Source organism: Danio rerio, chromosome 10 (assembly GCF_049306965.1).
Source record: "Danio rerio strain Tuebingen ecotype United States chromosome 10, GRCz12tu, whole genome shotgun sequence".
NCBI classification, from domain to species: domain Eukaryota; kingdom Metazoa; phylum Chordata; class Actinopteri; order Cypriniformes; family Danionidae; genus Danio; species Danio rerio.
In genome coordinates this window covers 44,357,740-44,380,000 of record NC_133185.1, presented here as the reverse complement: position 1 = coordinate 44,380,000, position 22,261 = coordinate 44,357,740, and the positions used below count along the sequence as shown (strand labels likewise).

The 22,261-nt window shown below is 38.2% G+C and overlaps 2 protein-coding genes and 1 long non-coding RNA gene across 12 annotated transcripts in view; 1 reads left to right on the top strand and 2 right to left on the bottom strand.

Annotated features, from left to right (window-relative positions):
- The window catches only part of LOC100332851 (beta-galactosidase-1-like protein 2), a 33,757-nt gene that overhangs the window by 7,275 nt on the left and 4,221 nt on the right, over positions 1-22,261 (top strand). The window contains exons 4-16 of one of the 9 annotated variants that reach the window (XR_012386525.1): positions 5-100; positions 1,916-2,024; positions 4,470-4,562; positions 4,639-4,720; positions 7,649-7,713; positions 7,797-7,881; positions 9,033-9,170; positions 9,857-9,937; positions 12,608-12,711; positions 14,301-14,428; positions 14,512-14,658; positions 14,759-14,830; positions 19,273-19,351. Coding sequence is in view for 4 of the 9 variants with exons in the window: in XM_073915116.1 (XP_073771217.1) it covers positions 5-100; positions 1,916-2,024; positions 4,470-4,562; positions 4,639-4,720; positions 7,649-7,713; positions 7,797-7,881; positions 9,033-9,170; positions 9,857-9,937; positions 12,605-12,711; positions 14,512-14,658; positions 14,759-14,830; positions 19,273-19,351 (1,154 nt within the window). In the remaining 5 variants the exon portion in view is untranslated. Of the gene's footprint in view, positions 1-4; positions 101-1,915; positions 2,025-4,469; positions 4,563-4,638; positions 4,721-7,648; positions 7,714-7,796; positions 7,882-9,032; positions 9,171-9,856; positions 10,389-12,604; positions 12,712-14,300; positions 14,429-14,511; positions 14,659-14,758; positions 14,831-19,272; positions 19,352-22,261 lie in introns of all 9 variants that reach the window. The other 8 variants (XR_012386524.1, XR_012386527.1, XR_012386528.1 and 5 more) reach the window with 8 other exon arrangements.
- b3gat1b (beta-1,3-glucuronyltransferase 1 (glucuronosyltransferase P) b) overlaps positions 9,957-22,261 on the bottom strand; it is a 44,212-nt gene continuing 31,907 nt past the window's right edge. Inside the window, exon 7 of one of the 2 annotated variants that reach the window (XM_073915121.1) lies at positions 9,957-10,136. In XM_073915121.1, the coding sequence (XP_073771222.1) occupies positions 10,005-10,136 (132 nt within the window). In that variant the 3' untranslated portion in view covers positions 9,957-10,004. Of the gene's footprint in view, positions 10,825-22,261 lie in introns of both variants that reach the window. The other variant, XM_073915120.1, reaches the window with a different exon arrangement.
- LOC141376449 (uncharacterized) lies at positions 18,025-20,574 on the bottom strand. Its single transcript, XR_012386532.1, has 3 exons — positions 20,540-20,574; positions 19,677-20,435; positions 18,025-19,506 (listed from the first exon to the last, which is right to left on the bottom strand). It is a non-coding gene; the product is annotated as an uncharacterized lncRNA (long non-coding RNA).

Here is a 22,261-nt window from a genome sequence, read left to right as displayed (position 1 = left end):
CCAGAGCTTTCCTTCAGTTGGCTGCAGATGTGGGACTCTGGGTGATTTTGCGGCCTGGACCGTACATCGGCACAGATCTTGACCTTGGAGGCTTGCCCAGGTGACTCCAGCTCAACTGTAGCATCATGCAAATTCCACAGAAAATGAGATTAAAGTTGTGAAACAGCAACTAAATGCTGCATTTGATCAAACACAATTACACGCCACACTCTTTTGCTAATGCATGTCATGAGAGGAATTAAAGAACTGCTCATGAGTTTAACCTAAAGTGTGCGTTTTGGGGGGAGGGGATGATTCGCATTACATAAAGCTTCAGATAAATATTGTAACAGGCTCACTGGGAATAGGTGCCCAGGGTTACATTTTTGAGAACAGAGAAGTTACATGTTGCTGCATTTTGTGTGCTACAGGGTGGTACCGCTGATTAGAGACCAGCGCTTTTTCTCGATTGTCTAAAGAACAAGCCATCGTTATACAATGACCTGCCTAATAACCCTAACTTGCCTAATTACCCTTGTTAAGCCTTTAAATGTCACTTTAAGCTAAATACTAGTATCTTGAAGAATATCTAGTCAAATAGTATGTACTGTCATCATGGCAAAGATAAAATAAATCAATTATTAGGAATAAGTTATTAAAGCTATAATGTTTAATAATAATGTGTTGTAAAAATCGTCTTTCTGTTAAACAGAAATTGGGGGAAAAGTATACGAGGGGGTTTATAATTCTGACTGTATATGTGGACAAGGTTTTAAGTCTGGCAAAGGATGGTTTCAGAAACCAGGCAAAACCAAACCCAAGAAAAGCGGTGTAAAACTGTAGTAAAAGCATGCATCTGCGATGGCTTTTCTCTTCTAGTTTGCTTTAAAAACACTATAGGTTGGGTTTGGGCAAGGGGTGTGGGTCAGCCGATATTAAGCAGATATATTATGTACAACGACAATTGGACTGCTTTCTCTAACCGTACGTTCACACCGAAAGCGGCGAGAGCGTCCAAGGTCGCTCTGGCCGCCCTGGCGACAACGCTCTCTGCCTTCAGCTCCAGCGGCGAGAGCGTCAAAACTCGCTACATTGATCTCGTACTTAAAGGAGCCGTTGCAGCATTATCAGTTACATTCCTGCATAAGACATGTTTTTAGCGTGAAAATGTTGCGCACTTCTTATCAAATTCATATAACAATGGAAGATCAAGTTGCATGTGGTGTGGCTTTGCTCTATTTATCCAATATGTGTCCATATGTCTGAAATATCCTGAAGCAGCAGTACTGTTTTGTACTGTCACATCGCGGGAGATTCCCGCTTTTTAAAGATAAATTTACATAACATTGATGAACATCAGTAACTCGCCAGTAACTTTAATGTATGTTCCTGTAGGAAAACATTGTAAATAATTGGAAATCCGGCGACCCTTGGGAACAACTGTGGTCGGAACCAAAGTTCACAGGTCTGTGTTCTCTTAACTGCTATCAAGCGGTGGACGTCTTCATTCTGATTGCTTGCCGCCGAACCGCGTCATAGCTCATTACCTATGCCTATCGCCGCCGGCTCTCATTGAAAATGAATGACTTCCGGCTACTTTGACGCTGTCGCCGCTTTCGGTGTTAACGTACGGTAATGGATGCACAGGAGAAGGACGTTAATATTCCCAGAAATGTTCACAGTGGCCTCTGGTGGATTTATGAGAAATGGCACGTATGAAAAAAAACAAAAAAAAATAACGTTTTTGAAATTGTCAAATATGTACACGTCGCCCTCTAGTGGATTTCTGAAGTTTACGTAGTCCAGGGTACATATTTCTCAATTCTCAAAAATAAAGCCCTAAACACATTTCCCCAATGAGCCTTGTTCCTTCATATTAAACATCCGTTTCTTCTACTTTTTTTTAAACCTAAAATCAAACCTGTCCCATCTATAGCTGGCTTTTGCGTGACCGAGAGATGATGCTGAGAACCACGTACCCAGGATTCATAGCAGCTGTAAATGTGTACTTTGACAAGCTCATTCCCAAAGTGGTGCCGTTACAGGTAGGATTTATTCTGAAATCACACAAAGTACTCAAAAAAAAACCAAAACATTATAATGTAAAAGCAATATAATGTAAAAGCAATATCACACCAGTAGTAGTGCAATGTGGCTGTATATCAGCACTGGTGGGAGGCGTGCGTTGGCACAAGGCCACAGGCCGGGGCCTTAGTGACCCACCAGTGCTGATATACAGCCATATCTATTCATATCTGCTACTCGTGTGATATTGCGTTTATAAACAGTTCGATGACATAATCGTGTATATAAAACAGAAAATCAAACACAGAGAGTCTCAAAAACCCTTTTGTATGAGGAACTACTTTGTTCCGTCATTCATTAACATCGGCAGCTGACGTCTCATTCACCAACGTCACTTTAGAGCTAGTATTTGAATGATTCTCTTGCGTAATGTCTGAAGTGATGACAAAACAGCTGATTTTGCTGCCATTTTATGATTATAAGGCTGAATGTGACATGAAATGCCATCAGTCTACAGAGATATCGCAATACAGTATTAGTGTATTTCTTCTATTGCAAACGAGATATCACAATAATTAACACCGAAAAAAACTGCGCAGTCACTATCAGATTGCTGTTGTGTTTGCTATAAGGAAAAACACTGAACACATGCGGGCATTTCTTTCTTTCTGCCAACACAACACTCATTCCTGATACGCGAGTCTTATCTCACACTCAATACACTACAATTGTAAGGTATAAATACAGCACTACAACAAAAGAGAGAGATCGACTTAGAATATCACTTACCAGTTTATTAATGATTTAATCAGCTGTAGTTAGAAATTATGCTGTTTTAATCTTCTACAGCAGGGGTCTCAAACTCAATTTACCTGGGGGCACAGGAGGCAAAGTCTGGGTGAGGCTGGGCCGCATAAGGGATTTCACAAAAAAAAAAAGTCCTCAAATGTCATTATTAACAGTTTTAATTATTTCTTCTGAACATGAAGTGTCCTGAACATTAATAGAACATTGAGTGAAGATTATGAACAGTTCTTCTGAACATGACATCTTTTGCCTACTTCTTGCTGCCAGAGACTTGACAGCGCTTCTTCTCACAAATCTGAACCACATTTGGCTTTAGAGCGGAAGCAGACCCTCAGTATGGCTTGCAGATGATCATCATTAAGTCTAGACCTGTACGTTGACTTATTGAAGTCCTAGGGAAAAAAGTGGGGGAACTCACTCAAAACTTCCATTCCCTCACCTAAAAAAAAAGGCGTATATATGTATAAATAAAACACCCCCACCCCACTCCAGTCACATCAGTCTGTACCAGTCTGTATCTACCTATAATATATATAAGATGCAGGCTGTAGCTAGGTAGGTGGCAGGCAGGGGCGGGAACAGCTTACCTTGGTTCTGGCCGGCGCGAGTTCCCTCCTACTTCCCGCCCGTCTCATCGTCTAACAAAGGGGTGGGGTGCGTGGTGACGTCACCGGCATCCCCGCCCCTTTGTTTACACGGCGGGCGTGAAATGCCAGTGACCGCTGTGTACGGATAGAATCAGCGGAGCGGGAAGCGCTCTCTCTCCCCGCTCCGCTGATTCTGTCAGTGTACAGCGGTCGGCGCAGGCCACAAAATATTGCACTGAGGGCCGCAAATGGCCCGCGGGCCATGAGTTTGAGACCCCTGTTCTACAGGGTTATCATGCGGTCCTGTTGCTATCTTGTGGATGGACAACGTCAACCGTCTTTGCCCAAAGACAGGCTAATGACCGCCGATGCACTGTTTATTAGAAATTACAAATATTTAAAATAAGCACTATCCTTACAAATAAACTGCACAATTGCAATCTAAACAGCTACATTCTTGACTAAAAAAGCCTCAGAGGTTGCCCAACAGCAGTAATATTGGTCAAACTATAGACTGTCCTCAGCTTGTTGGTGTATGAGGGCCGAGTAATACGCAAGGGTGAAGGGTGAAGAGGCTGGTCGAGTGCTGTTACTGGCAGAATATTGCACGGCTATCAGCCAATCAGATTCAAGAACCAGATAGAACTGTTGTATATATATATATATATATATATATATATATATATATATATATATATATATATATATATATATATATATATATATATATATATATATATATGTGTGTGTGTGTGTGTGTGTGTGTGTGTGTGTATATTTATATATATATATATATATATATATATATATATACATACACATATATATACACATATACACACACACACACACACACACACACACACATATATATATATATATATATATATATATATATATATATATATAAATATATATAAGCTTTCATTGAAATAAAATTACAAGCAAAAAAAAAAAATGAAAAATAAATCTGTACTTTCTCCTTTTTAGCTTTCCTCCAAAAAAAAAAAACCCTGATAAATAAGGGACTAAACCGAATGAAAATGAATGAATGAATGTATATGTTTTCAGTTTAAGAAAGGTGGACCCATCATTGCCGTCCAAGTGGAGAACAAATATGGATCACACGCAAGAGATGGAAACTACATGTCATTTATCAAAGAGGTACGAGTAAACATTTCACATTCACACACCAAGGTTTATTTAGAAGCTTATTTAGGTTTTCTGATCTCTACATCAGGCTCTTCAGGAAAGAGGAATCAGTGAAGCTCTTCTAACATCAGACAATCATGAAGGTCTCAAACATGGTGGAGTCAAAGGAGGTACAAATAAAACCCAGGAATGGAAGCGCTAATGTGATTCAAAGGGCAATTTATTTAGAAATCTTTCTAATCTGCTGATTTGCTGCTCAAGAAACATTTATTATTATTAGGGATGTAACGGTATCAGAATTTCACGGTACGGTAATACCTCGGTATGAATGTCACGGTACGGTATTTATTGAATCATTTACAGGAAAAAACAAAACTTATGAAAATACCCAAAAAAGTGCCAAATGTGTCAATGACATACAAATTAGCCATCTATCTGTAAGCTTTGAAACAGGAACTTCAATTTTAATAACAAAAAAATATTAAACCATGTAAAAAAATAAAGTTTCAATTTAGTATTGTTGAAAACTCATCACATTCAACATTTAATCACTCACTCACTTAGATAGAGATGGGTTTAAAGGAAAATTATCATATAAATATAATCTGGTAAAAGCTGGTATCTCTGGGCATTTACAATGTCCCCTGCAACAGAAAAAACCCTCTCATTTGGTACGGAGGTTTCTGGGACAAGAGAGATATGACTTGGCCCAGGTTGACAGCAGTGGGGAACGTTGTGCATTGTCTTTCCCCCACTTTAGAGGACAAACCATGAGTGAGATAGAGGTCTCATGTCTGCATCAATCTGAACAGTGTGCTGACAACACCGCTATTCAGTACGCGCGCGACAACACAGCTGATAAGAACTCGCGCGACAACACAGCTGATAAGAACTCGCGCGACAACACCGCTTTAGAGTTTTCCAGCTCTTTTTCATCCCCGCTTCTAGCAGCACACTCCATTTCCGCATTACTGGATCTGTAGCGACAACAGACCGCAAGGGATGATGGTCAAGCATGGGCTGATGGGAATTGTAGTTTTCGCTACCTCCCGTTCGCTTCATTCGCCTGAGCAAATTTTATCAGAAGACCTATAGTTTTATCGAGTCATGCGACTACGGTAATATCGAAAAAAATTAATATTGCGGTATGACGGTATTTACAATACCGTTACATCCCTAATTATTATTATTAGTGTTGAAAACTGTTGTGCTGCTTAAGATTTTTGCTGATATATTTTTTTCCACTATTCTTTGACAAAATTGAAAGTTTATTTGAAATCTTTTGTAATAATGGATATAGTTCCCCCCCAAAAAATAAAATGTACTTACTATTTACCCCCGATTCACATGGGACATGAGCATCAACGCTTGACAGAGGGCATGTCTGAAGTTGGGGCTTACTCGCTGACTATAGCAGCATCAGCCAATGAAATTAGACTGTAATCAGCTACTGTCTGAGCTGGGTTATTTGCATAAAGTGATCTGGGGTGCGTTTCCCAAACAACGACGTAACTCAAGGCTGAACTATCATAGTACAATGCATCATTTGGGAAAAGAACGATGTAGTGACGAGTGTTTCCCAAAATCTAGTTTCTCTGTTGCCGATCCATCATTTTAACGACGTTAATGTAAAACGCCCATAATGATGCGCCAAACATGGTGGTAACAACTTCTTTAGAGAAGAACCCCATAATTTCTTTGCGCAAGCTATATTGTTTTACACACACACACACGCATTTTTAAAAAATCCAATATTAGTTTTGTTAAAACATGCACTTGTTTTCCATATTAATTGAAATATATATAAATGGCACATACAGAGCCAGTGTTTCCTTTACAAATATTATTGAGAATAATACATATTCTGTTCTAAATTAACATAAAACCACTTACAAAAGCTAACACGTATTCTAATATCATATATAAATCATATGAATAAATAAAAAATTAGGCTATTTATTAGGAAATGAAATTTTATATTTTTTATTTAGTAGGAAAACATGAAAACATCCTATTTAAATAATAGTATTAATGATGATGATGATGATGATTATTATTATTATTAATATTATTATTTTATTATTATTATTAAAGTAGCATATTGCTCATTTATTTTTTACTATTTTTAAAAGTCTACTTTTAAAATTTAATACACGCAAACCACTGCAGAAATGTTCTAACCAACAGGTCCATGTCATATACACTACAGATAATAGCATACTATAAATTAAAAGCATTAACGTATGCTGTGTTTTTTGTTTTCACAAGCTTTGGAGACGTAACATAAATTCCGCTTTTAAATAATAGGTCACCTATAGCTTTCGTCATGATCCACGGCTGTGTTCAAAATGTTTTCAAAGAGCACTGTGAAGGGGGCGCAATTGTAAACATGAAGATTGCTAAAACTGAACTGTAAAAATACTTTGAAATCAAATTACAGCTAAGAGAGATGACTTTAATGTTTATTTTTTAATAATTCCAAGTTCCAACGTTCTAAATGAACAGGGCATAGGGCGGATTAGTGGGAATAGAACACAGCCAGGAACTATGTTTCTAACTACAGCTCCAGAAGTTTGCCACACAGTTTGCGAATGTCTATTGGAGCGATGGATTCGGGAAGCGTCAAATTAACAAACTATGCTTGTAACGGCCGAACTTGCAACCTTAGTTGGCTATCGATGGTTTTCGGAAACGCGCCCCTGATTGGCTGATGCTTTTGTTGGCGCTTGAAAAGTTGAGAAATTCCCAACTTCTGCAGCAAGCAACACAGATGAAGTGTAGCTGACGAATGAACTCAGTTTGGCAACACTTGACGTCACCTATTCAAAGTGAAAGGAAAGCGTTGATGCTGACACCGCGTGTGAATCGGGCGTTACTCTCCCTCATGTGGTTCCAAACTGTTAGGAGTTTTTCTGTTTGATCAAAAAATAACATATTTTAAGGAAGGATATTTCCAAAAAAATCTTCTTTTATGTCGCAACTCAAACTGGTTTGGAACAAGTAAAGGGAGAGTAAATGACGACAGCATTTTTATTTTTGGGTGAACTACCCCTTTCATGTCTTTACTGACTCATACGATCAACTTCATCTCTTTACAGCTTTAAGAACTCTTAATCTACAGAAAATGAAACATGATGATATCAAATATCTGGAGGCAGTGCAGGTGGGTCATTTATCGTCTGTTTTGTGTAACTTAAAGAAGTGTACGTTGTTTGAAGTAACTTCATTCTTTAAATGTGTGTGAAGCCAAACAGTCCCGTGCTGGTGATGGAGCTCTGGACGGGCCGCTGTGATGGATGGGGTGGTTTACATCATAGTTTTGCTGCAGAGGGTAAGACGTTATGTTGTTGTTGTTGTTTTTTTAAATAAGATATTTAACAAAAAAAATTATACAAATTATTGTATTCAAGTGCGTGATTTTTAATACATACAATAGTACATATAAGTACATATAGTACATATAATTGTTTTAAAAAATTGTATTCATTTACATTTAAATGTAAATTTTTTAAATAATAATTTATTTAATTATTTATTAATTATTACTCATTCATTCATTTTCTTTTTGGCTTAGTCCCTTTATTAATCAGGGGTCACCACAGCAGAATGAACCACCAACATATCCAGCATATGTTTTATGCAGTGTATGCCCTTCCAGCCGAAGCCCATCACTGGGAAACACCCATACACTTTAGCTTACCCAATTCACCTATACCACATGTCTTTGTACTGTGGGGGAAACCGGAGCACCCAGAGGTGAAGTCCACGCGAACACGGGGAGAACATGCAAACTCCACACAGAAATGGCAACTGCCCCAGCCGAGGCTCGAATCAGAAACCTTCTTGCTGTGAGGCGACAGCGCTACCCACTGCGCCACTATGTCGTCCTTAATTATCATTTAATATTATTTAATTAATTTTAGACATACATTTTAGACATTATTTCTGAAGTGCTGTTTAACAGAGAATATATTTTAATTAAACATTATAATAAAAAAAAACTCTGATAGTTAATTTTCTAACTTTTGTCTTTGCCATTTTTCTAGCTATTTTACACCATAGTATTTAGCTTACAATTTAAAGACTTCATTAGGTAAACTAGGCAAGTTAGTTTAACTAGACAAGTCATTGGACAACAGTGGTTTCTTCTGTAGACAATTGAAAAAAAATTCTTAAGGGGCATAATAATATTATCTTATTTTATTTAAACAAACACATTCAATATAGTAATGTTCAACTTCATTTGTTTGTTTCAATTCAGCCCATATAAATTGTTTGCAACCTCTTATCTTAAAAAAATAGTAAATTAATACATTTTTTCAGTGTAGGAAAACAAATTCTTGCTCTGGTAAACATCACAGTCACAGGAGGGCTAATCATTTTTGTCATCAACTGTATTTATCATTTTAATGTTCAGAATCTTTTGTAAATCGAAACAAACTGCGACGAATCAAAAAGACTTAATGTGAAATTGTTTTTTAGACCTGGTTTCTGTGGTCCGCGAGATGCTGAGGCGAGGAATGTCCATCAACCTCTACATGTTCTACGGAGGCACAAACTTTGGCTTCATGAATGGAGCGTTGGCCAATCCGTCTTACAAAGCTCTGGTCACCAGCTATGGTTTGTGTTATTGTCATATTGAACGTAATGGCATCATATCCGTAATATTCATCATATAAAGTGTCACTGTTAATGTGAAAACAAATGAAGAATGTCATCACGTTAAAAATCTATTTTATGACTGAATTGTAATTTTCGCTTTCACTGATGTTGTAGTTCACAAAATGACCAGTGTGTGGTGCTATCAAACCTAAAGAACCAGCATTTCCTGTAGGACTTTTTTGGAAAAAGCAGCTTTGAAATATGTAGAAAATGTCCAACATATATCTTTATCATTTTTAACATTACAGAATTTTTTTTACAAAATTAACCGACTCAAGAAGATATTCACCCAGACTCAACCAGGAAAGTGTCACCAGGGAAAACTTTAGATTTTTTATCATATATTATTAACAATTAAAAGCTTATCTAATTCATAAATTCATTAGTTTTTTTAAATGTACATTTATTAATTGGATGTTTTTAAAAATATGAAAATAACCCTTGTTGCTGACATGGCATTAAATAAAAAAAAAAAAAATATATATATATATATATATATATATATATATATATATAAATAAAATTATATATATATATATATATATATATATATATATATATATATATATATATATAAGCAGCACAACATAGCCTCATCCTAAGTATCTACACAAATACTTTCTTTCTGTGTTTGTTTCTTTTAGATTACGATGCTCCTCTGTCAGAAGCAGGAGATTATACACCGAAGTACCATCTTCTCAGAGATCTCTTCAGCAATTTCAACAGTTGGTGATCTTTTCCTTTTCTCTCGCTCTGTAAAAGCATTAGTTCACCAAAAAAAATTAAAATGACTCACCTTTGAGGCATCCTAAATACAGTATGTATATGAAGGTCCTCCCTCAGTAGAATGCAATCTGTTTTTTTTGTCCACATGAACCTGAAGCTGCGACGTTTTTTTTTTTTTTTCGTATTGTGAAGCAGTTCCTAGAGAAACAAAATACTAAGGTTGTGTTCGAAATCGCATACTTCCATACTATATAGTACAGTAAAGTCAGTATGTGAGCCGACTAGTTTGTCTGATTTCATAGAAAATCGAAAAACAGTATGTGAGAAGTACTCGGATGACCTACTACTTCTGGCAATACTCTGAAGTGTGCATCGGATGGACGCTACGCTATCCCATGATGCCCCGTGAGAGAATTCATGTATGTGAGTGAGGCGACGCAACTGTTGTTGGTAGGTCATGTCATTATGGCAAAATGGGGGATGTAGTTTGTCCTTGTTTCATTCATACAACAGACATTCATACTCTATAGAATGTACTTTTCTAACGGCGGAGTAGTACATTTACATTCAACGCAGCGACGCAACTCACGTGGGTAGGTCACGTGATGATGACAAAATGGCAGATGTAGTTCCAGTTACATTCAAACTACAGACATTCATACTGTATAAAACGCACTTTTCTAGCGGCCGAGTAGTACGTTTGCATTCAAATGCAGTACCTACTGAGTAGTAGATGAGAAAACAGTGGGTGTGGCTTGTTTTTTCTATATTGCAAGCTGATTGGATGTTGTAAAGTAGACATTTCATTCAGAAAGATTGGGAAAAGGGTTTGGGGAGAGTTATTACAACCTGACAGACTCCTCCTCCTCCTCACCATTTCTGTTTGCTGCAAAAAGACAATTGGAGGGGCGTGGTTTAGTATTTTAGCCCCACCCAATACCTCAAACAAACCTAGGCTGTGACAAAATCGCATACTTCCATACTATATAATACAGTAAAGTCAGTATGTGAGCCGAGTAGTTTGTCTGATTTCATAGAATTCAAAAAACAGTATACGAGAAATACTCGGATGACCTACTACTTCTGGCGAGATTCTGAAGTGCGCGTTGAATGGACGCTACTCTATCCCATGATGCACCGCGAGAGAATTCATAAATGGGCGTGAAGCGACGCAACTGATCGGGAAAAGGGTAGAGTTTTTACAACCAGAATCCCCCTCCTCATCATTTCTGTTAGTTATCAAAACTGACAGCTGGAGGGCGTGGTTAAGTATGTTAGCCACGCCCATTGCCACAGACAGATGTAATCTGAGAATTGAACTGAAAACCAACAGGAAGTGCATTTTTAGATTTCAATTAAAGATTACAGGAGCAAACTATTGGTGTTTTCTTAATGAAATGCACAGATGAACTGTTCACCATAAAACTAGCAACTTAAGCTAACAAAATCAATATTGTTAGTTTGGATTTGATGTGCCTGCTAAAAAATCCAGCTTAAACCAGCCAAAGCTGGTTGGCTGGTTTTAGCTGGTTGACCAGGCTGGTTTTAGAGGGGTTTTGGCCACTTCCAGGCTGGTTTCCAGCCATTTCCAGACTGGTCTTAGCTGGTCAGGCTGGAAAATGACCAGCTAAATCCAGCTAAAACCAGCTTGACCAGCCTGGTTTAAGCTGGACATAGCTGGTTTTGGCTGGGCTCCCAGCCTGGCTAGGCTGGTCAAGCTGGTTTTAGCTGGTCATCTCCCAGCCTAACCAGCTAAGACCAGGCTGGAAATGGCTGGAAACCAGCCTGGAAGTGGCCAAAACCCCTCTAAAACCAGCCTGGTTGACCAGCTAAAACCAGCCAACCAGCCTAGGCTGGTTTAAGCTGGATTTTTCAGCAGGGGTGTACTTTGATATTATTTTATTACTATTTTCAGCACCATCTTGCAACTGAATAATAATACAGCGCTACTTGAAAGTTGAAGGAAACCTTTTTGAGTTTCAAGACAAAATAATTCTGTTCAGCAGTGCGATGTTGTGAACCCAGAGTGGGCCAGGGGAGGCCTGAACACCACAATAAACCCAAAAAACTCATAAAGGTTTATAACCACTTGAGAGTTAGTAAATAATAAGTAAATGAACATTTTTGGGGGAACATTAGCTTTAACAGGCAGCACGGTGGCTCAGTGGTTAGCACTGTCACCTCACGGCAAGAAGGTCGCTCGTTCGACCAGGCCAGTTGGCATATCTGTGTGGAGTTTGCATGTTCTCCTCGTGTTGGTAAGGGTTTCCTCTGGGTGCTCCGGTTTCCCCCACAGTCCAAAGACATGCGCTATAGGTGAATTGGATTAACTAAACTGGCCGTAGTGTATGAGTGTGTGCGAGAGGGGCGTGTACACTGGAAGCTTCTGCCAAAACAAATTCCTTGTGTGTGTGAAGCACACTTCATAAAACTGATGCTGATTCTGAGAGTAAATGCGCGAGTGTATGGGGATTTCCCAGTATGGAAGGGCATTTGCTGCGTAAAACATATGCCGGAATAGTTGGTGGTTCATTCCACTGTGGCAACATCTGAAATAGAGGTGTCCCTGATAAATAAAGGGACTGAGTCGAAGGAAAATGAATGAATGAATAACCCTTTAATACTCTACATGCACTGAGCGTGTTGATTTCTGTGTTGCTCTTCAGAAGAAATCCTCCCTGAGATGCCTGGTCTGCGCTGGAAAGAACAATATGAGGCTGCTATATTATTCCAGCATCTTTCACTATGGGATGCTTTGCCATTCACACATGAGGTCTGATGTCTACTTTACCTTGTAATAGCACTAACTCTTAGAAATAAATGTAAAAATCCAACTTTTTTCTCCATCTCAAAAGCAATTCCATACAAATGTCAAACCTTGCCATGAAAAAAATAGTTTTCACCAAAATAGCGACATTTTTTGTGTTTGCTTGTATTTTAAAGTACTGTAAAATACTCTCAAAATGCCTCTGTCAGTGTTTTCAAACAATTATATTTGATTCACTAAAGTCACACAAGTGCCAATTTCACATCAGTCACATCCATAATGGAGAGACGTCACATTCATAACCAAGCTTTTCCCTCATAAATGCAAAATAAAATAGACTCAATCATGTTTGCTCTGTAGAGAGCTAACTCTTATCCTTTTGATTAGCATACTTTTGGTTTGAGCAGTTTAATTATTTATGTTGTAGACCAGAGGTGGGCAAACTCGGTCCTGGAGGGCCGGTGTCCTGCACAGTTTAGTTCCAACTCTAATCAAACACACCTGCTCATAGATTTCTAGTGATCTTGAAGACACTGATTAGCATGTTCAGATGTGTTTGATTAGTGTTGGAGCTAAACTGAGCAGGACACCGGCCCTCCAGGACCGAGTTTGCCCACCCCTGTTGTAGACTGTAAACTCGCATACTTTTTTTTTGGTCACATCCCGTTTATTTCCCTCATTTAACATCTAAAATATGTTTACAGATTGATAATTTTCTGATCCCATAACTCCAATAACTGTTTATATTTTCCATTTTGGAAAATATAAACAGATGTTTTAAAAAATTGTTCACATACACTCACCGGCCACTTTATTAGGTACACCTTACTAGTACCAGGTTGGGCCCCCTTTTTACCTTCAGAACTGCCTTAATCCTTTGTGGCATAGATTCAACAAGGTACTTGAAATATTCCTTAGAGATTTTGCTCCATATTGACATGATAGCACCACACAATTGCTGCAGATTAGTCGGCTTGCATGACGAGAGTCTCCCGTTCCACCACATCCCAAAGGTGCTCTATTGGATTGTGATCTGGTGACTGTGGAGGCCATTTGAGTACGGTGAACTCATTGTCATGTTCAAGAAATCAGTCTGAGATAATTAGCACATTATCCTGCTGAAAGTAGCCATCAGAAGATGCGTACACTGTGGTCATAAAGGAATGGACATGGTCAGCAATTTTGGTGCACCTGTGCAAATTGTAGTCTCGGTTTCCTGTTCTTAGCTGTCAGCAGAGGCACCTGGTGTAGTCTTCTGCTGCTGTAGCCCATCTGCCACAAGGTTGGACGTGTTGTACATTAAGAGATGCTTTTCTGCATATCTCGGTTGTAACGAGTGCTTATTTGGGTTACTGTTGCCTTTCTATCTGCTGGAACCAGTCTGGCCATTCTCCTCTGAACTCTGGCGCCCACAAAACTGCTGCTCACTGGATATTTTCTCTTTTTTTTCGGACCATTCTCTGTAAATCTTAGAGATGGTTGTGTGAAAATCCCAGTGGATTAGCAGATTCTGAAATACTAAGACCAACCTGTCTGGCAACCATGCCACATTCAAAGTCACTTAAATCCCCTTTCTTCCTCATTCTAATGCTCAGTTTGAACTGCAGCAGATCGTCTTGACCTTGTCTACAACCCTAAATGCATTGAGTTGCTGCCATGTGATTGGCTGATTAGAAACTTGCGTTAATGAGCAGTTGGACAGGTGTACCTAATAAAGTGGCCGGTGAGTGCATACTTTTTCTTTAAATTTATGTTTTGAGATTTTCTTGCAAACGTCACATCCATAACGGTGGGATTCCTCTCAAGCCTTTTAGAGCTCAGTTCCCTGTTAATATGGAGAGTCTGCCGGTCAACAACGGAAACGGTCAGGCGTACGGATACACGCTTTATGAGACCAGCATCACCCGAGGAGGCTCTTTAAAATCAGGAGGAAACGTCCAAGACAGAGCTCTGGTTAGTGTTTCTGCTGATTAAAAAAAATCAAGCTGTGCTGTTTTACATGAATCTGCATCTGCTCTAATTCCATCTTAAACAGGATTTGTTTCATCACTAGGTGTTTGTGAACCAAAGTTTCATCGGCAGTTTTCACCACAGGAATTTGGAATTAGCTGTACCTGATGGAAAGGTTTGATTTCAGTTTGTTTTTTATCTTTATGCAGGGCTCGAAATTAACTTTTTTACTTGGTAGCACCGGTGCTCCCAACTTCAAATATTTCGGAGCACCAAAAAAATTTTAGGAGCACCAGAAAAAATTTAGGAGCACCCACCAAAAAAGAATGAGCACCGCTGCAAATTGTTTTTTAAGGGATTTATTGTATTTTAAAACAACATTAATAGGACTGACAAAAAACAGAAACAACCATCTAACTAATGCTGCGAAGACATTGATATTTGTGTGCAATAATTCCAAAATGAATGTCTAATAATTAGAATAAAAATGACAATAATAGTAACAATGAATTCCATTTCTCATTATGATACTGCCTTGAATGTGCATGAATGTATGTTATCTGCTATAAAAAGTCTGTTACTTTATGAAAAATAATTGTATAGTTTGCATCAAACAAAAATGAAGCATTGCAGTAAGAAATATTTATTTTGTGCTGCTGTTTTTATATGCACGTCAATTTAATAACTAATATTTCTGCTACAAAACAAACAAAAGATTATAATAAATCATTCAATTCAATGATGAAAGCTGCAAAGCAGTCATCAGTAAATAAATATAAAAATAACATACACCTCAAAAAAGAATAGACAAAAGAAAGTAAGTAAAGTCTCACTTCTATCACTCTTTAAAAGTTTTGGTTTCAGTTTTTGTCAATTTAAAGGTTCAGTCTGAGATGATCTTCATTTTTCTGTGTTAGTGGAAAAGCAGGCGAGTCAGCCGACCCAATTTATGAGCAGGCAGAGCAGGATTCTTGCGCTAACCATCGGCGCAATACCGGTCTTTGTTATGAGCCGCAGTTTCAGAGTAAACTTAGTAAAGGCGAGCTTCTTTGGCGATGATATGTACAGTATTAGATTTGACTTTTAGTGGACATTTGCACTGAACACGCAGTGAATGCAACGCATGGATATTCGGGCGCCTTCTCCAAGAAGCGCATACTCGATTGATCTCAGCTGGTGGATCATTATTCACCATGTGACGTGTCATGATCACTTTTATCTGCGCCTCAACTTTAGGTGGGGTTTGCAAACCTGTGCGCTTTAAGTTTTTACTCTTCAGCCGTTTGCATTTCCCATGTTCATAAAAGCTCCTTCCCTGTCATCTGACAGCGGAATACCTTGAGTGAATAACAGCTAATATGAACCAATATAGAGGCAGGGAAGAGCGATTCAGCACGTTTTTACAAAAAATCAAAACAGGTCGCGCTACAACCATTATCTGCAGTCGCACTAATGCGCCCATATATATTATGAGGTCGCATAGATTAATTTTCGGGCGCATATGCGACGAAAATGGTCGCAATTTCGAGCCCTGTTATGTCTTACTTTGATTCTGAAGTTGCCCTTTTAAAAATGAATTTGGATCTTGAGCAGTGATGATGGTAAAAATTCAGCTTTGCCTCACAGGAATAAATTGCATTTTAATATACAGTCAACAGGGCTTTACAATAACACCCGCCAAATGCGGGTAGATTTCAGCTCTGGTGGGTTAGACCAGTGGTTCTCAAAGTGGGGGTCGGGACACCGCGAGGGGTCGCAGGGCAATGAAGGGGGGTCGCCTGGTGATTTCCAAAAATCTATTTATTTTTATTAAACCGAATTAACATATTTTATCCATAACTATACTAAAATAAAAATAGTCGTTTATAGTTACTATATAGTTACTATAGTAGCTTTTAGTTACTAGTTCTATTGGATTGCGACCCCTGGGGTAATTGCATTATATTAAAGGCAGTAATAGCGTCAGATGCATTTTAATTTTATAACATCAGGTTATACTTTCTGGCACATTTAAAGCACTGACACAAATTTAATTGGTGTGTCTGCGTCATTGCATGCAAGGATTCTGTATTTATAACCACCTCAGAGGATATTGGGGGTCGCGATCACTGGCATTGTTATTTTGGGAGTCGCGGGCTGAAAAGTTTGGGAACCCCTGGGTTAGACAAACACATACACCAGCCACTTTGGCTTGTTGGAAATCATTTTTAAATTGTAGTTTTTCTAAAAGCAAGGTTCGACAATAAGCACGGCCCAATATTCGTGCAAATGTGATCTTAGAATCGAGAAGCAACACGACTGACAAAAATAACTGTCTTCGCGCAAGCAAAATGGTGAATACAGAATGAGAGCATGATCACTCGCGCTAACAGCTGATGTGATGCGCGCGACTGTTAAAAAGCGTGCGCGCGCTCCCGTTTACTTGCGCAAATTAACCATGCCTATAGGAAGTGCAACTGGTGCGATTGATTCCCTTTGAAATAAGCTGCGTCCCAAATCGCATACTTATGCACTATTCTACGCCATTTTGTAGTACAAATAGTGTAAGTAGTGCGTTCACACTGAAAACTCTAAAAATAATAAGTGCACTTTAATTACCCGGATGATGCACTCATTCAGCCGCTAAATGAAGTGTGTTATGACGGACACTTCACGCACTCAACGACCGCAGGTTTGCTCACGTAGCAGAAGGGGCGGAGCTGTCAGACGCACATGTTGAATAACTTTATTTATTTTGGATGGTGAAAGCAAAATTCTCCTACGAGAGTGATTTTAGCGCCATTCGATGGTGAATGCGGCAATACCCACGGCAGGTATTATCTGATAATTCGGTCGTTTATTTCACTGATTTGGCAACCGTCAAACGTCATCAGGGAAACGGTTTGAATTTCCACTTAGTAAAAAAACATTAGTGTGCCATTTGGGACGACACTACATACATATACTATCCTGTTGAGTGTGTAAGTGCATAAGTACATAGTGCATGAGTGCATAGTGTATAGTGTGCCATTTGGGACGCAGCTGTAGACTGGACACAGAGCGATGATCGTGCACCCACAGTCCTGCTGCTTTCAAGAGCTCAAGATTTAAAAAAAATACACATATTCTTTTGTAAGCAGCAGCGGTCACTGCTTTCCTTTGAATTATTCTTTGAAGAGATAACCGTGTGCACGATATGTTTTGCTTACTGTTTTTTTTTTGTTAATATGGTTTAATTATCATTTTTACAATAACATTGCTTTAATGGGAGATTACTGCCGTTTATGTGTAGTTAACTGCTGATCTGGGACTTTTACTCTGGACACATTACTGTGCATATTTTAGATACATGACAGTAATTTTTATTTTTTTAAATGTAATGTTTTTTTTGTACGTTTTGTTGAATTAAAAAGTGCACACATAGAGCTATATATTCCTTGTTTTTACACATTAAAAATTGCGGCTAAGAAATACTTATTTGGGGCGAAGCAGTGGCGCAGGTAGTGCTGTCGCCTCACAGCAAGAAGGTCGCTGGATGCCAATGTGGAGTTTGCCTGTTCTCCCTGCATTCGCGTGGGTTTCCTCCAGGTGCTCTGGTTTCCCCCACAGTCCAAAGACATGCGGTACAGGTGAATTGGGTAGGCTAAATTGTCCGTAGTGTATGAGTGTGTGTGTGTGAATGTGTGTGTGGATGTTTCCCAGAGATGGGTTGCTGCTGGAAGGGCATCCGCTGCATAAAAACTTGCTGGATAAGTTGGCGGTTCATTCCACTGTGGTGACCCCGGATTAATAGGGGGAATGAGCCGACAAGAAAATGAATGAATTAATGAATGAATGAAATACTTATTTGGTGTAATCAGAGCTAAATCTGGTAAATCCTTAATTTTAAGCCCTGAAAAGTCGTGACATAAAAACTGATAGCATTGTGACACAACCCATTTGCTCATGCACACTGAGCAAGCTAATACACAATACACACAAGAAGTTAAATGAATGAGAAGGCATGTGGACGTAACACACCATCTAAATCAAGTCATTTTAGCATGTCAAAGTCAAATTAATGCAAAATATATTTTCCCAACAAGAAAATTGTGGCTAGTGAAAATGGCGAGCGGATAGTAATGTTGGAAATCTACTAGCCACAGTGGCTGGTGATCAAATAAATTAATGTCAAGCCCTGACAGTCAATATAGCTTTAATGGGCTAATAATATTGACCTTGTTTTTTTAATTAAACTGCTTTTATTGTAGCTGAAATAAAACAAATAAGACTTTCTGCAGAAGAAAAAATATTATAGGAAATACTGTGAAAAAGTCCTTGCTCTGTTAAACATCATTAGGGAAATATAAAAAAAATAAATAAAACTAAATTCACAGCAGGGCTAATAATTCTGACTTCAACTGTAAAGAAATGCTTGTACATCTTTTTGGGAGAAGCCTGTGTCATTTCCAGACCAAAAATAAAACTTGCTAGTTGAATAAAAGTAACTTTAAATCCGAATTTGCCTTTGGTATAATTCATTTTGGGCTTGACTGTAAATTCAAATAGAAAATTGTTATTATTGTTATTAAAATACAATTTCACAAAATGACTGCATTTTTGATTCTATAAATGACCTGACGTTTGTTTTTTCTTTAGGGGAAACGCACTCTGAGTCTTCTGGTGGAGAACTGTGGCCGTGTGCATTCTGGTAAAGAAATGGATAACCAGCGCAAAGGTACAGTGCAATAAGTTTCTGATCAGAAATGCTTTGAGCGTTAAGCTGTGTTTTCATCCATCCAAGTAGGCGCCTGTATAAACAGAGCCTAAAACAATTTAGGCTATTCAAATATGCTTTTGATTAGATTAAATCAGGGGTCACCGATCTCTGTCCTGGAGGGCCCGGTGTCCCTGGAGTGTTTAGCTCCAACTTGCCTCAACACACCTGCCTGGATGATTCAACTATACCTTGTAAGACCTTGATTAGCCTGTTCAGGTGTGTTTGATTAGGGTTGGAGCTAAAATCTGCTGGACACCGGCCCTGCAGGAACAAGTTTGGTGACCCCTGGATTAGGTTCTCAATGAAATCAGATACAACTGTTTACGTCTGGTTAAGCAGTGCGCTTTTTTCTGATTTGATCGTGAAAAGGGCGGGTCTAAATGCTCTCTGAAACACATTCGAGATATAAATTCATTATTAGATATAATGGATATATACAAGGCTCAACAATAAGCACTGCCTGATGGCCCGAGGCCAGTGTGAGAGATGCTTGGGACAGTAGACGGGCTCATTACTGGACCGATTGGGTCAGCTGCCTTGCCAGTAAAGTTGAATTTGCCTGCGACTACTTGTCAATTAGTGCATTGTAAGCGTGTGCTTGTAAGGCTTTAAATGCTGCCCTCTCTGTAATGTTGTAAATATTGTATTGCTTTTCGGTTCCTCTTATCTGATTTGATGTTTTTAACATGCTTTTATTTTCTGTAACCTGATAACAATCAGTACAGTGAAGAGATGGCGACATGGTGGCAACATCTAATTATGAGGCTAAAAGAAAATGTCTGGTTCTAACGTCTTGGAAGCAAAAATTTACATGAGAATAACACAACGAAAAAAAAAATGAAGTGATGTTTTGCACAATTTGCTGGCAGATTGACAAGTCAGCCACCTTTTGTTAATAAAATACAATACAACTGCAATAAAGTACCTTCATATTTTCCATACTGCTCTTGTTGTTTACACAACACTGATTTTTGATAATTATACATTTATTAACATTTTTTAAATATTGAAATTCTAGATTCATAATTCATTCATTTATTTTCTTGTCGGCTTAGTCCCTTTATTAATCCGGGGTCGCCACAGCGGAATGAACCGCCAACTTATCCAGCAAGTTTTTTACGCAGGGGATGTCCTTCCAGCCGCAACCCATCTCTGGGAAATGATTCATAATGTTATTGACAAATAATACTATTTGATTTGATTACTAATTGATTTATTCCCCAATTTCTGTTTAACGGAATGATTTTTTTTCAACAAATTTCTAATCATAATAGTTTTAATAACTAATTTCTAATAACTGATTTATTTTATCTTTGCCATGATGACAGTAAATAATATTTGACTAGATATTTTTCAAGACACTTCTATACAGCTTAAAGTGACATTTAAAGACTTAACTAGGTTAATTGGGCTAACTAGGCAGGTTAGTGTAATTAGGCAAGTTATTGTATAACGATGGGTTGTCCTGTACACTATGGAGAAAAAATATAGCTTAAAGGGGCTAATAATTTTGCCCCTAAAATGCTGTTTAAAAAATTTACAACGGATTTTATTCTTGCTGAAATAAAACAAATAAGACTTTCTCCAGAAGATAAAATATTATCAGACATACTGTGAAAATGTCCTTGCTCTATTAAACATCATTTTGGAAATATTTAAAAAGGAAGAAAATAATTCAAAGGGGGCTAATTATTCTGACTTCAACTATATATATATATATATATATATATATATATATATGTATATATATATATATATATATATATATATATATATATATATATATATATATATACATATATATATATATATATATATATATATATATATATATATATATATATATATATATATATATATATAAACAACAAAAACATGTGAATCATTCAGTACACACAGGTACTGAACTGTCAAAAGAAAACTGATTCTGTTTTTTATCATAAACCATCCTATTACTAATATCACTAGGCATTAATCAACAAGCCTGTCTTGTGCACTTGTAATCAGTGTTTATTCCAAGACGAAAATAAATAAAACAAATGTTTTTTTCCCTTTAGAAAATGGACCGCTCCATTTGACTAGTAACGTGACTAAAATAATTTTAAATGCGTGACAAAACTCTGACAAAAGGAGACCAGACTAAAATATACACTCACCAGCCACTTTATTAGGTATACCTGTCCAACTGCTCGTTAACGCAAATTTCCAATCAGCCAATCGCATGGCAGCAATTCACAGGAAACTGAGGCTACAATTGGCAAAGGCTCACTAAAATTGGACAGTAGAAGATTGGAAAAGCGTTGCCTGGTCTGATGAGTCTCGATTTCTGCTGCAACATTCGGATGGTAGGGTCAGAATTTGGCGTCAACAACATGAAAGCATGCATCCATCCGGCCTTATGTCAACGGTTCAGGCTGGTGGTGTTTTAAGGATGCAGAGGATATTTTCTTGGCACACTTTGGGCCCATTAGTACCAATTAAGCATCGTGTCAGCACCACAGCCTACCCGAGTAATGTTGCTGACCATGTCCATCCCTTTATGACCACAGTGTACCCATCTTCTGATTGCTACTTCCAGCAGAAAAACGCTCCATGTCATAAAGCACGAATCATCTCAGACTGGTTTCCTGAACATGACAATGAGTTCACTGTACTCAAATGGCCTCCACAGTCACCAGAGCTCAATCCAATAGAGCACCTTCGGGATGTGGTGAAACAAGAGATTCGCATCATGGATGTGCAGCCGACAAATCTGCTGCAACTTCGTGATGCTATCATGTCAATATGGAGCAAAATCTCTGAGTACCTAGTGAAATCTATGACACGATGGATTAAGGCAGTTGTGAAGGCAAACGAGTGTCCAACCTG